At 36.6% G+C, this 14,118-nt stretch overlaps 2 protein-coding genes across 3 annotated transcripts; one reads left to right on the top strand and one right to left on the bottom strand.

The window, feature by feature from the left end:
* Positions 1 to 390: 390 nt before the first annotated feature.
* Positions 391 to 7,718, bottom strand: Cpr18 (cuticular protein 18). Of its 2 annotated transcripts, none has more exons than XM_076780335.1 (2): positions 2,169 to 2,249; positions 391 to 885 (listed from the first exon to the last, which is right to left on the bottom strand). In XM_076780335.1, exons 1-2 carry the CDS (start codon positions 2,178 to 2,180, stop codon positions 502 to 504), a joined length of 396 nt encoding a protein of 131 aa, XP_076636450.1. In that variant the 5' UTR covers positions 2,181 to 2,249; the 3' UTR covers positions 391 to 501. The 2 variants fall into 2 exon arrangements, 1 of the variants encoding a protein (XP_076636450.1); XR_013080879.1 differs by lacking the exon at positions 2,169 to 2,249 and adding an exon at positions 7,531 to 7,718 and having other exon boundaries at positions 788 to 885.
* On the top strand, positions 7,648 to 9,588 carry Cpr21 (cuticular protein 21). The gene is made up of 2 exons (XM_076780334.1): positions 7,648 to 7,849; positions 8,992 to 9,588. Exons 1-2 carry the CDS (start codon positions 7,739 to 7,741, stop codon positions 9,376 to 9,378), a joined length of 498 nt encoding a protein of 165 aa, XP_076636449.1. The 5' UTR covers positions 7,648 to 7,738; the 3' UTR covers positions 9,379 to 9,588.
* The last annotated feature ends 4,530 nt before the right edge of the window (positions 9,589 to 14,118 follow it).

Here is a 14,118-nt window from a genome sequence, read left to right as displayed (position 1 = left end):
ATTATCTTCTATATCATACGACTTGAATTGTTAATTAGGAATTCTGCATTTTGTCTTCGACATGCTTTTAAAAGATGTAACAGGGATGAAACTTGGCATAAATTGACTTTTCTTTGAGCCATCGGAGAGCTAGCGATGTCCCCAGCTCTTACACCTGTACATTAAAACACTATTTGAATAATAATCCAAACTGATCGATGCAAGAAACACCCTTCGATCATCGAAGAAATTTAAGGAGAAATATCAATATACATTTTATTTACAAAGCCTCCTCAACATTCTCTTATAATTTTTGGAAGTGATAAAATAACAAGTGGACATCGAGGTACTCGTATAAATGTGAAACATAACCGCGAAAGTAGAAAGTCGAGACTGAAAGTTTAACGGATCGTCTCGATGAACGAAGGACGATCGATTTCGTTCACCCTCGAGATCTACTGAAAAATCACCGTCGAGGAGACTGATCCTCTTTCCGTATCGAGATTCAGGCGTCTGATCTTCTCATTGAGCACCAATGTTATTCTCTTCAGGATGCGCGGCGATAAATTCGAGAGCTCTGAGGATCAGGGGAGGAATGGGCGGGATGTGGCTACCCTGGGGTTGGAATCCGTTCTCGTTAGCAACGTAGTTCACTTGAACGACCTCGCCGTTGGGTGCGGTGTAGCTGTAACCTCCTTGGGCCTCGCGAGCTTCAGCGGTGGTGCCAGGTGCCTTCAGGTAGCCGACTTCCTGGGCCTGGATCCCGTTTGCCGTCTCGAAATTGTAGCTGTAGCTTCCGTCAGGATTTGGACCTTCAGCCACTTGTCTCAGAATTGGAACTGGAGGTTCCACGGAGACTGGCGAGAGTGCGGATGCAACCGCAGCAACGGTGCACAAGACGATTACCTGAAATGTTTACATTAGGGTTAGCATCTGTCCAACTATTTGAAAATACGCGCCAGGTCAAGCTAAGCATCGATCCTCTAAAGCAAATCAATATTCTAAGCAAACTTCATTATTGTGTGACAATTCGAAAAATTAAAAATAAATATGTATTACACATTATATTTTCAGTGAAGAATTTTTTTCCCGAAACTGGGTAGGATTTCGGAGGTATGTCTATTGACGAAAAATGATTGCAATTGACCCCAGAAACCAAATATAATTTTTTTTAAACGATTTGAAATTTTTTTTTTCCTTGAAAAATTTAGGCACCTACCCCCTATCGATTTTTCTTAAAAATCAGTTTTCGATTTTTAACAAATTAAATTGAGGCGCTACGAAAATTTTGTCTAATACTTTTTTGTTGTTACTGACAAGCTCTACTTCGGAGAAAAGTTTCATTGAAATATATTCAGTATTGTAAGAGTTATGGCTGTTTGAAAATTGGATTACTTTTATGGGGTTTTTCTCATTTTTCGGGGGTCAAAGATCAACCTTTCGAATATTTTTACAATTTCTACACATACTTCACTAAAATACGCGTCGTTTGCTTTTTTAAACATTAAAATCTGTCAATCCGTTCAGAAGTTATGACATTTTAAAGTTTTGCATGAAATTTTCGGCCAACATTTCTTGGCCATAATTATATTTTCGATTGGGAATTTTTTTCTCGAAAGTGCGTAGGATTTCGGGGGTATGTCTAATGACAAGAAATGATTGTAATTGACCCCTGCAACTAAAAATAATTTTTTTAAAACGATTTGAAATTTTTTAATTTTTCCAACTATTTCACACCTGCTCGAATTTTTTTTCTCAAAAATGGTTAGGATTTCGGGGGTATGTCTAATGACAAGAAATGATTGTAATTGACCCCTGCAACTGAAAATAATTTTTCCAGAACGATTTGAAAATTGTTTTTTTTGCCGAAAAATTACTGCATATCAATCACGTTTATTCTGTTTTAAAATAAGAAATGAATTTCAATTTTAATAAATCTAGTACGAAGAACGTTACGAGACGTTTATTAATGAACAAAAAAATAATTTCTCTATACATATACAATACGTATGACATATCTTAGAATTTGTCACGCAGAGTATCGAAAGAATGGACAATATTTACGACTCATTGTGTAAGAATTTACGTAAATTTTGTTATTAAGACAGGTCGCACTATGGCGTAACGCAGTTTCTATCTGCCCACAAAGATCCATAAATGATCGAACGACACCGTGTTCTCGAACTCACCAATCCGTTCATGATGATGTGTTTCGTGATACTTGTTGATTTCTAGCGAAAAGTAAACGTGGTTCTTCCGACAAGAGCTTCTCACTGCACTGACTCGAAATATCGTGCAGAGGATCCCTTTATATATCCATCAGCGGAACATTCGGCGAATTTCGGACAAGGCGATGCCTTATTTAATCCCCCTCCAGCCCTTTCTCTCCCACTCTGGACTGGACACCTTCAAATTTTGCGGATGATCCACACACACGGATCGGGAATGACAAAATAGTAGCCGATCGTGGATCAGAAAGCCGAGGTTGCGGCTAGATCAGGTATCCCCGTGCATTCTGGCAACTTTTTCTTAATTAAGATACAGAACAGACGTGGGAGTAACAGAGACAGTCGGGCATCTTCCGGTCTCTTCTCGTAACCTGAATGAAATTTCTGTTCCCAGCCAGACGTTGACATTTCTGAACGAAAAGTCTTGCCCAGCGCGCAACGCGTGTTCAAAAGTTTCTAAAGGTATCGCCAAAGTTCAGATTATCTTTCGTAAAACCAGGACGTCGCGCTTTATTTACAACCCGTGCAGCGTTTCTGCAGGTGCAGAAGGAATTGATACGTTTTAATAGTTGCGTAACGTTACATAAGAGGAACCACGCACGGTGTGTTTCGGGACTGGACGATTCGTGCCTTACGGAGCACTCGATTATCTGATTACCCCTGACATGTAAAATATGAAACTTGTGACACTTGCAAAGTATAAATTTCTTGTTACACGACTACACCTTTCATAACTTCCTCCTTGGGCGTACATAATGAGAAGATAAAAAGTAATAAACGAAAAAGGGAAATCGTTTCTCGATGTTTTAACAGGAAAGGAACTCTTTAAAACGAACAGAAGTTTAACCGAGCGACGAGCAACTGCTTGGCATTTCCAGATTTGCTAATTTCCTGCATAATTTCGACGACTGGCCAGAAGTTGTTGTTGAAAATGGGCTAGTAAGGTTTCGGTTTCGCGTGGATGCTATTAATAAGCGTGATTACCTCTAATTTTCAATCAGAATTCAAGCCTTTTTTGCATTCGGTTTCAAGAGCTGATTTAATACGAAAGGTTAATATGAATTTATAGTCGATGTCCTGTCGGATATTTTTACGTAGAAAAGAAACCGGGATTGCGCAATGTTCTGTACAATCTTTAAGTCAATGGAAGATACGGAATAAATAAATAAAAATAAAATACTTAACCGCTACGAAGATGAACGTGAAAAATTAAAAGCTTCTTACGAAATTGTTCGATACTAGACAAGTTCTCTTTGCGTTTGCCTTTCTTTGTGATTTTTTTTTTAACGACAGGTAGGTTGTTTTGTACTGACATTTTGCAGAAATATTTATTCGTCTTGTAGGTATGTGCAGTATTTTTTCCATCAAAAAATATTAAAAATTGCGAGAGTTATAGTTCCTTGTTTAAAAAAACACATTTAAACTGGCTTATACAGGGTATTCGGCCACCTCTGGGACAAAATTTTAATGGAGGATTCTAGAGGCCAAAATAAGACGAAAAGAATACCAATTTGTTGATGGAGGCTTCGTTAAATAGTTATTAACAATTAAATTCAAAAATTTCAAATCGTTCTGGAAAAATTATATTTAGTTACAGGGGTTAATTACAATCATTTTTGGTCATTATACATACCTTCGAAATCCTATCCACTTTCGAGAAAAAAAATCGAGAAACTACTGAAATTTTTAGACGAAATTAAAAAATTTTAAATCATACTAAAAAAATTATATTTAGTTACAGGGGTTAATTACAATCATTTTTGGTCATTACACATACCCCCGAAATCCTACGCATTTTCGAGAAAAAAATTCAGGAAGGTATTCTTGATTTTAAATAAGAAGTTATAATTCCCACGATTTTTAATATTTTTCCATGAAAAAAATATTGTGCATGCTTATAAGACGAATAAATACATCTACAAAGTCTCAGTACAAAACAGCCTACCTATCATAAAAAAAAAAATCACAAAAAGGGGTCGTGAAATTGACAATCTAGACAGCAATACCTCCATAATAGAATTTCTTCAAAAAAGTCGATTTAATTTAAAATGTAACCTACGAGCGTCCTGGGGAGTCTAACAAATCTAACAAAAATTTAAAAAATGTAACGAGGAACCATAAACACCAAGGCTAGTTTGAAGGCTGATGGTCACGTAACTCCACCATCAGGACTGTTATCGGAGTTTACTATCGTTGCAATTACTCGCGCCGGGACAGGAAATCTACGCGGGTATTTAGAAGCCGAAAAGCCATGGCGTTTGATGGGAAACAAAATACCACGTCTTGAGAATATTTATTACCACATTAAGGCAGATCGTCACGATAGAATTTTATGATCCCGTAACTGACTGACTCTAAAATCGGTTGTCCACAAAATGAAAGGTAATAACGTAGTGTTTACGAAGGACGAAATCTGCATAACCAAACGACTGGACACAAGGCATCGTCGCTTCATACGACAATATTCATATTGATTATGTATTTCGTAATGAAAGTGATGCTTGTCTGCTATTAGAAATTAATCGAGATCTATACAATGACCGAGGATCTATCTTCATTAAACGACTCGACAAGAAGATCGTCCAGAACAGCGTTTCCCAAGTTTGTTTACCTGTTAGAATTATTCAATAAAACAAATTCGAATGCAGATTCGTCGATGAAATTATTGCACATTTAAGAAACGTGTAATTACGATAAGAAAGGGAAATAAATAGCTCTGGTTGGAAGTTGTAATGGCCAGATTACAGAATTAATAAAGGAACACAGCGACCGCTTCGTAATAAATATCGAGAGTCATTATCCGGAGAATGTACGGAGAGGCACGGATGCTGAGAACGTTTTCGGGGCCTTCTCGATTGCACTTGGATTCTTTCAGGGCCAAGAGAGCCCGAGGTAAGTCCCGTTTGCTAGCATGCGCCAGGAGAAGAAGACACACGCCATAATTCGTACCGTATTTTTACTTTCACGAGGTAGATGAGCCGACTCCCTTAAAGTTTCTCAAAGGAACGTTACGTAGTCACCGATTAAGGAACCACGTACGACAGGTTATGATAATTTATCACTTGTGCTTCGCAGACCCACCTTCGCTTAAACCGACAACCTTTTCATCGCGGCTTAATGAACGCGAAGAATTGTGTCTTTCGATATTCGTTATCAATTTTTGCAAGTACATTTAATTATTGCTTGTACAGAATGGACTGAAAATGTTACAACGGTTCGCGTGGTTTTCATTTTACATTGAATACAACACATTTGACCATCGACTAGATTCTGGAGGCCAAAATAAAACGAAAATCAAGAATATCAACTTCTTGATCGAGGCTTTGTTAAAAAGTTATTCACGTTTAAAGTTCCACACGTATTGAATTTTTTTCTCGAAAATGCGTAGGAATTCTGGGGTATGTGTAATGACCAAAAATGATTGCAATTGATCCCTGCTGCTAAAAATAATTTTTTCAGAATGATTTAAAATTTTTTTTTTCAGCGTAACCAGACAGTTATGGTCATACATTATATTTTCAGTAATGAATTTTTTTCTCGAAAGTGAGTAAGATTTCGGGGGTGCGTGTATTAATAAAAAATGATTGTAATTGATCCCCGCAACCGAAAATAATTTTTCCAGAATGATTTGAAATTTTTTAATGACTTTTTAACGAAGCCTCAGTCAAGAAATTGATATTTTTGATTTTCATTTTATTTTGGCCTCTACAATCTCCCATTAAAATTTTTCCCAGCGATGGTTCTACACCCTTTATGTATTATACAGTATTTGATAACTTGTTTGCTTTTTTCTTTTATTAATATTTTTATATTTATCCCAAGCGTAACGTTACAGAAGTTTAAATAAAATTAATTTTTTCAGAAGCCCCTGTAGTGTTTGCAACCAGATTTTAATTCTATATTACCGACTGTAAAACGAACGTTGGCTAATAATTGTACGCAGAAACAGATAGATGACTCAAAAGAACATTTCCCAGTGGAGTCTGAACATTCACCTGCACCTCCCACGCCAATGCAAAAAGTATCAATCATATAAAGGAACGCTGGCAGATCTCAGTTGGCAAATTTCATGTAACGTTTGCGTCTCGTTTACTTCCATAAATAAATTTCGGATAATAAGAAGATTTATCAACAACTCCATTCATCAAAATATAGAATTTTAAATACTCCTTTGAATTTCTCTTGTGTTTTTGCACAAACAGATTTATCACCGAATTATGAAACGATCTTGCGACACGCGTTAGTTAAATTTCGACTACTTGAAAAATATATTTGAAAAGTAATAAAATTGTCCTTTCACCCGTGTGGGAATAAAAATGAAAAAAGATACGTCTACTTTTATTAATGGATGATCTTAGATATTTTATTACGTAATTGGTGAAGTCAGATCCTCGACTCTGATAAATACAAATGCCTAATGAGAATTCAAATCGCCTCGTTTCTTCGTTGTAATTTGATAGTCCTCGATTATTTCAATGAAATCCATGCACGTAAATATCAAAAAGAATTTCAACAAAATATTAATGAAAGAGAAAAATTGAAGGGGGACGCGCGACAGTTAACGGTGACGACATTCCGCGTGCATAAAAATTACCGGGTGGTCGGTGCATGCTTCCTGGGGAAAAAAATTTGGCAGTCAGCCTCTCGCATAGCGCAGATAGATTAACTTATGTATTCGGTTCGCGTGCACTTCCCAAGGCCCCGGAGATTCGTTACAGGGCTGAATTTATAACACACGCGAAACACGAAAATTCGCACAAAGGGATCACCGGGTCAATGGAAGCAAGGCAAAGGAATTCCATATTTGGCAGACCTTCTTTTTTCTGTTACGTTCCAGTGCGTGTCGCCAAATGCATTTTAAAGTATGACATATGCGACTCCCGGTCTCTTTTAATTCCTTTTAAATTTAAGGCATTTTTTAGCAGAGAACTTACTAATTATTTAGCTACCATTAAAAAAACATCATTTAAAATATATTACCGGACACTTGACGAATTTAGAATAAAAATTGTCACGGTGTTTAGATTCTAAAGAAAATGTAACTCATATTTTATTCATAGATTCTACTAAAATATGTATCAGTTGTAAAGCAATTAAATTAATCGAACATCTGAATTTTAGTTTGCTAATAGAACTCTTATGTTATAGGAGTATCTTCAAGAAACTTAACAAACACTCTTGGATTAATAAATTGCTTTACGAACGGAGGTAATAGTACAGACACTTTTGAGTCTTCCGCACTTATGAATCTCTAATCGCGCTTTCGAAAAGTATTGTTTTCTAAATCGAAATTTCTAGCTTTAACCATTTAAATCTTACTCACATAATGTGGTTGCTGGCGACTTCTTCGACCGCAAATTTGAATACATTTCCAAGAAACTTCATGAACATGTCACAGGGACAGAGTGCTATACGTTGACGAGACGTCGCGAGTCTGTACTGTGGTCAGAGTTCGGTGTGCCCCTCTATTAGACCCTCCAGAAAATTTCGTAATGTTTGCCAGTGTCTAAGGCTTGGCCAGAAATCTATCAATGAGAGGGAGGTCCTCGCACCTGGCAAGGTTTCGGCACCGCTATATAAACCCGGCCGTTAGAGTTGTTCTTTACAACGAGAACACAACTCTGATCAACATGAGCACTTTGGTGAGTTCCTCGGAGAATCTAATGACCGAGAAAAACAATTATTTACTATTACAATAACACCTACACTGGCATGGCGATCGATTCAAACTAACAACATTTTAAAACGCGTCTATATTGATTTATTCTCGATTTATCTATATTACGATCTTATATACTTGAGAGAAATATGTACATACAAGGTGTTCGGCCACCCCTGGGAAAAATTTAATGGAATTGGAGGCTTTGTTAAAAAGTTATTAACATTTACAATTCGGCTAGTATTGAATTTTTTTCTCGAAAATGCGCAGGATTTCGGGGGTATGTGTAATGACCAAAAATGATTATAATTAACCCCTTTAACTAAATATATTTTTTTTAGTATGATTCGAAATTTTTTAATTTTGTCGAAAAATTATACACCTTCTCGAATTTTTTTCTAGAAAATGGGTAGGATTTCGGGGGTATGTGTAATGACCAAAAATGATTGTAATTAACCCCTTTAACTAAATATATTTTTTTTAGTATGATTTGAAATTTTTTAATTTTGTCGAAAAATTATACACCTTCTCGAATTTTTTTCTAGAAAATGGGTAGGATTTCGGGGGTATGTGTAATGACAAAAAATGATTATAATTAACCCCTGTAATTAAATATAATTTTTTTAGTATGATTTGAAATTTTTTAATTTCGTCTAAAAATTTCAATATCTACTCGAATTTTTTTCTCGAAAGTGGGTAGGATTTCAGGGATATGTGTAATGACAAAAAATGATTGTAATTAACCCCTGTAACTAAATATAATTTTTTTAGTATGATTTGAAATTTTTTAATTTTGTCTAAAAATTATACACCTTCTCGAATTTTTTTCTAGAAAATGGGTAGGATTTCGGGGATATGTGTAATGACCAAAAATGATTGTAATTAACCCCTTTAACTAAATATAATTTTTCCAGAACGATTTGAAATTTTTGAATTTAATTTTAATTTTCATCTTAACATCAGTTTATGCATTTATTAAAATTATTTCTGCACAGGTTAAGTTATTTGAAAGGTACTGTTGACCATCTAGATTACGATCAAGGATTCGAATCAGCCACGTCTACTTGAAAATAAATAAATTTCGAACGTCGAAATGAAATAGAATAAAAGTAAGAATTTCTTCAGGTTTGCATCCTGTTTACCTTGATCGTGGCGTCCGCGTCTGCTGCTCCGGTTGACACCACGACCCCGCTAGCCATTTTGTCGTATACCGCTGAGGGACCAAACCCTGATGGATCCTACGTATTCAGCTACGAGACTGGAAACGGTATCAAAGCTGAAGAACGTGGCCAACTGAAGCAGCTGAACGAGACGACCTCTGTGATCGCTGTCCAAGGATCGTATAGTTACTCGGTTGCAGACGGATCTCCCGTGGCTTTGAGCTACGTAGCCGATGAATATGGCTTCCAGCCCAAGGGTGAACACTTACCGACACCCCATCCGATCCCAGAAGGGATTTTGAAGGCCCTCGAGTACATTGCCGCCCATCCTGAGCAAGACAAAACTCGCTGATCGAGAAACAGAGATCGATAATAGATCGTTGACGCGACGATAGGTCCAATTACACGCATTCCTTTCTATAGACCTATAAATTAGAATTTGTATATTAGTATAAATTATTCTAAATATAATATGATTCGCGATTTTGAACGGTAGCCGATGCAATGGCTGCAAAGTGATGTTTTACGCGTGTACGCACTAATGAGGATGTAAGCTTGTACATTTCTAACATAGAGAGATTATGTAACATTATCACTAAATGTTCGTTTCGATTACTGAATAAATATTCAAGTATTAAGAAGTTAAAGGTGTGTTTCCTTCCAAGTACTTTGACATCGAAATGATCGTATCAGTGATAGCTTCTTTGGCGTTGAATGTGATTATTACGAATGCTGTGCGACGCTTGCATCTAGTTGGCGCTATAAACAAAGCAGAAACCTTATGCAAAGGTATGATAGAAAATACAAAGTGTTCTTTTAACTAGGGAGAAAGACCATCCAAGTCACGTCAGCGAGAGTTCTCGTGTCATCGATTCCAGGAATAAATTCTTGCATGCAGCTATGCGATGGGACTTTCGATTAAAAAATAACATCGAATAAACCATGTAAAATCACGTTAGATTTTCGACGACGCACAGTTTCAGCGCTACCAAAAATGCAATCTAACGAACGTTTCTGCGACGATCGTGCGAGGGAACATCGTTTGGAGCGATAAAGTGTCTTGTTCGACGAGACATTTTTAAATGTCACTGGTTAATCGAAGACAACCGTTGACGAGGAGGCGAAATTTCTTCGATAACGTCGAGCTATAAATCTCGAAGGTCTACGAGCACGAGGCGGCGCATAAAGGCAAAGCTGACGGACTTTACGAGGTTCTTCGCGGAATGATTACACTTGGATGACAAAGAAGAGAAAATAAAAGAAAGAACCGCCGAGGTGTCTGGGTTTTTTGCACCCGAGCATCTTTGAAATATCGTGTCGCAACCCGAGGCTCGTCAATTGTGTTGCGTAATCGAGAGGTGCGTAGAAAATTATTGTAATGTTATGCAACAAAGCAAATAACGCCAAGCACCCAAGTTACGACGCCTTCGCTTAAACGCGCGTCGCGACGACGTTGGATAACGGGCCGCCAAAATTTCAGGATCATTTTATTCGAGGCGCTGAATCTCGGGATTTATACGCTTAAACGCAAAACACGAAGTTAAGCTGATAGCTCGTACGTGTTCGCCCCGGATAAGAACGTATTAAGTAAATCACATTTCGATGTACTCGCGCGCAACAGATAATGTTCTTGCAATTATACGTACAATGCAAAGTATACAGGGTGTTCAGCCACACCTGGGGAAAATTTTAATGGGGGATTCTACAGGCCAAAATAAGAATATCAATTTCTTGACTGAGGCTTCGTTAAAAAGTTATTAAAAAATTTCAAATCATTCTGGAAAAATGATTTTTGGCTGTGGGGATCAATTACAATCATTTTTTATTAATACACGCACCCCCGAAATCTTACTCACTTTTGAGAAAAAAATTCATTACTGAAAATATAATGTCTGACCATAACTGTCTGGTTACACTGAAAAAAAAAATTTTAAATCATTCTGAAAAAATTATTTTTGGTTCTGGGGGTCAATTACAATCATTTTTTGTCATTAGACATACCCCCGAAATCCTACGTATTTTCGAGAAAAAAATTCGAGAAGGTGTGAAATTTTTCGACGGTAAAAAAAAATTTCAAATCATACTAAAAAAATTATATTTAGTTACAGGGGTTAATTACAATCATTTTTTGTCATTACACATACCCCCAAAATCCTACCCATTTTCTAGAAAAAAATTCGAGAAGGTGTATAATTTTTCGACAAAATTAAAAAATTTCAAATCATACTAAAAAAAATATATTTAGTTAAAGGGGTTAATTACAATAATTTTTGGTGAATAGACATACCCCCGAAATACTACCCATTTTCGAGAAAAAAATTCAGTACTGGCGGAACTTTAAACGTTAATAACTTTTTAACGAAGCCTCAATCAACAAATTAGTATTCTTGATTTTCGTGTTATTTTGGCCTCTAGAATCCTCCATTAAAATTTTTCCCAGGGTTGGTCGAACCTCCTGTATAATATTATTATGGATCTAGAAAAATTTTATACTTCTGCTTATCTAAAGAATATCGATGATACTTGCATCTAAATTTGCTTAACAAAAATCATTTGGTAATAGCCGATTATACCAAGCGTCGTTAATTAATAAAACGTTTGCATTATTCTACCTGTTAGTCGACAGTTGGCGATCATAAGTACCCTTTCAAAAGCCTCGATCTATAATTAACATTTCCCTGTAATCTACAGTCAACAGAATCTATAAAATTTTCCCGCTGAAGATCGATCGGACATTAAAAGTTACGTGATTTAACTCGAATCGCGATAGAAACGCCTCAAATCATTCGATAAAACATACTGTTGCATCAAGAAATTTCTTAAAGAGATGATCGATGGCAAATATATACACTACGGTTCAAAAGTATTCGATTATTCATCAAGTACGAAAAAATGGTTATTTTTCTATTGTCCCACTTATATCCTATACTAATTATTAAGTACAGTTATGATTACAAGGATAGACTTTTAGAGTAAGAGAACTAATCTCCACTGTTACTGTAAAAAATTTTGATTTATTAGCTCCTAACAGAATCCAGTTAATTTGTGCTATAGAAATATGTTCATCAATCTCAAGAGCATACTTGATGTAAAAATGATTGGCGTTTCATCCATGTACTTATTGGTAACCTAGCAAACCTTGCCTTAGGCTACCAGTTATGCTCTTGAAAGACCAATGAACAGATACACACGAGTGAAATAAATCCCTAGGATATTTCTTAACCGAAGTAAATGAAAATTTCCTGGTCGAGAAAATAATCTGTTTAAAAATAAGGATGAAAGTTTAATTTTCTTCTATGTTTGGGAAACGTGCATATAACAGGTGACGAAATACTTTTGAGCGGTAGTGTATGTATTCAAACGGATTTCTGCAAGTACTCTGAGCCCGAGGTAGTCGAAGACGGTAATGATCATACCGAGTCATTGCAAATAAATCGTAAACCGGTAAAGAAGTTGCTGGTAGAAGACGACCTTGACATATAAGTATGTATATACCGCAAGCATTCTAAGAGAGCGCCTACCCGGAGGCTAGAAGACGTAACGCACGCCAAATTCAATTTTACTTTCATCTTAGGTGCAGGTACCGCGCTAAGTGTACTCTGACATCGAGGGCCATTCGTTTAAAAGCTGGGAATCCAATCGATTTCTGTGTCCCCAACTCGACGTGAAATACAAGAAAGCGACGGGAATTATTATCATGGTAATCGCGATTGAAAAGCATGCGATAATCGAGTGTTTAACAGCGTTGGACGCGCAATAAGCTGTTACGTCGCGACACTCCAAATAGAGAAAATTCTGAAATGTCTGCAAAGTCGTAACATCGGTGGTTTAAACGGAAGAACAGCGAAAACGTTCAGTTTGCACTCTGCACGATGTAATTAATAGCTTTAGTGAAGAAGTCAATGATAAATCAGACGTAAGGCTGGAAGCAACAAAGTTTCCAAGCGTTTAAAATATTGAGTTTTAAGCACTTTCCTCGAACTTGATACTCTAATATAAAATTGCAGAACGCGTAAATATTATTCTTTAACAACTTACGTTGAATTTGATCGATGCAATGGCACGAACACATATTCTAATTAAAAGAAAACTTGTATTTTAAGGTAATCATCACCATGAAATGTATCAATAAATATATGTGTGCGATCAATACCCGTAAGTCTAATGTTATAATCGTTCTTTCAACAAGAAAAAATACCTTTGTTTTATTTGAAAAATTTCTGTGTGGGGTTACGTGGGTGTAGAATAAAAGTTGCAAAAGAAGAGCAGCGGAGAAATTTGAAATATCAGTCGGCAAGTAATGCATTTCCAACGGCCTTATAAGTACGATATATGCGGCACGGTTGTTGCAATAGAAGTTCTCTACTCACAGAAAGGTTACACGCGGATGCACTTACGAGTCCTGCGCATTCTGAAGAATGCGTACTTGAATGAAAGCCACGCGAGATAGAGACGAAGAGGGAGAAAATCAGGTATAACGAATAACCTGTGCACGAGAGAGAAGACGAGGGCAGGACAGCGAGTAAGGGAATAAAGAGAAGGTTAAAGTACAAGTGGATGCAAGAGGGACCGAGATGGAGACGAAGAGAGAAGACAGGGAGATAAAAGAATACGTGGTAAGAAGGAAGAGTAAAATAACGACCGAGAAGGCAAGAAGATGAATCAGAATACGAGAGAATAAACAAGGGAAAGTGAGAAGAGAGGGAGACAGAGAGAAAGTCGGTACGTTTTAACACACGATCAAAGGTACTCGTCAATGGAAACTGCAGACGCTAAACAATAATCGACCGTCTTGCTGGATCGTGCAATTTCGAGGATCGATACTGGTCGCATTTAAAACGATTATAAATCTTTTCATTATTCAAATAACGTTTCAAACGGTTTCGTTATTATACAGGGTTCGGCCACCCCTGGGAAAAATTTTAATGGGGGATTCTAGAGGCTAAAATAAGAAAATAAAGAATATCAATGTCTTGACTGAGGCTTCGTTAAAAAGTTATTAAAAAATTAAATTAAAATATTTTAAATCGTTCTGGAAAAATTATTTTCGGTTGCGGGGATCAATTACAATCATTTTTTATTAACACATGTA

This window comes from Colletes latitarsis, chromosome 13 (assembly GCF_051014445.1).
Source record: "Colletes latitarsis isolate SP2378_abdomen chromosome 13, iyColLati1, whole genome shotgun sequence".
Taxonomy (NCBI): domain Eukaryota; kingdom Metazoa; phylum Arthropoda; class Insecta; order Hymenoptera; family Colletidae; genus Colletes; species Colletes latitarsis.
Note: the sequence above shows the minus strand (reverse complement) of the source record. Positions and strands in the feature narration are given on the sequence as shown.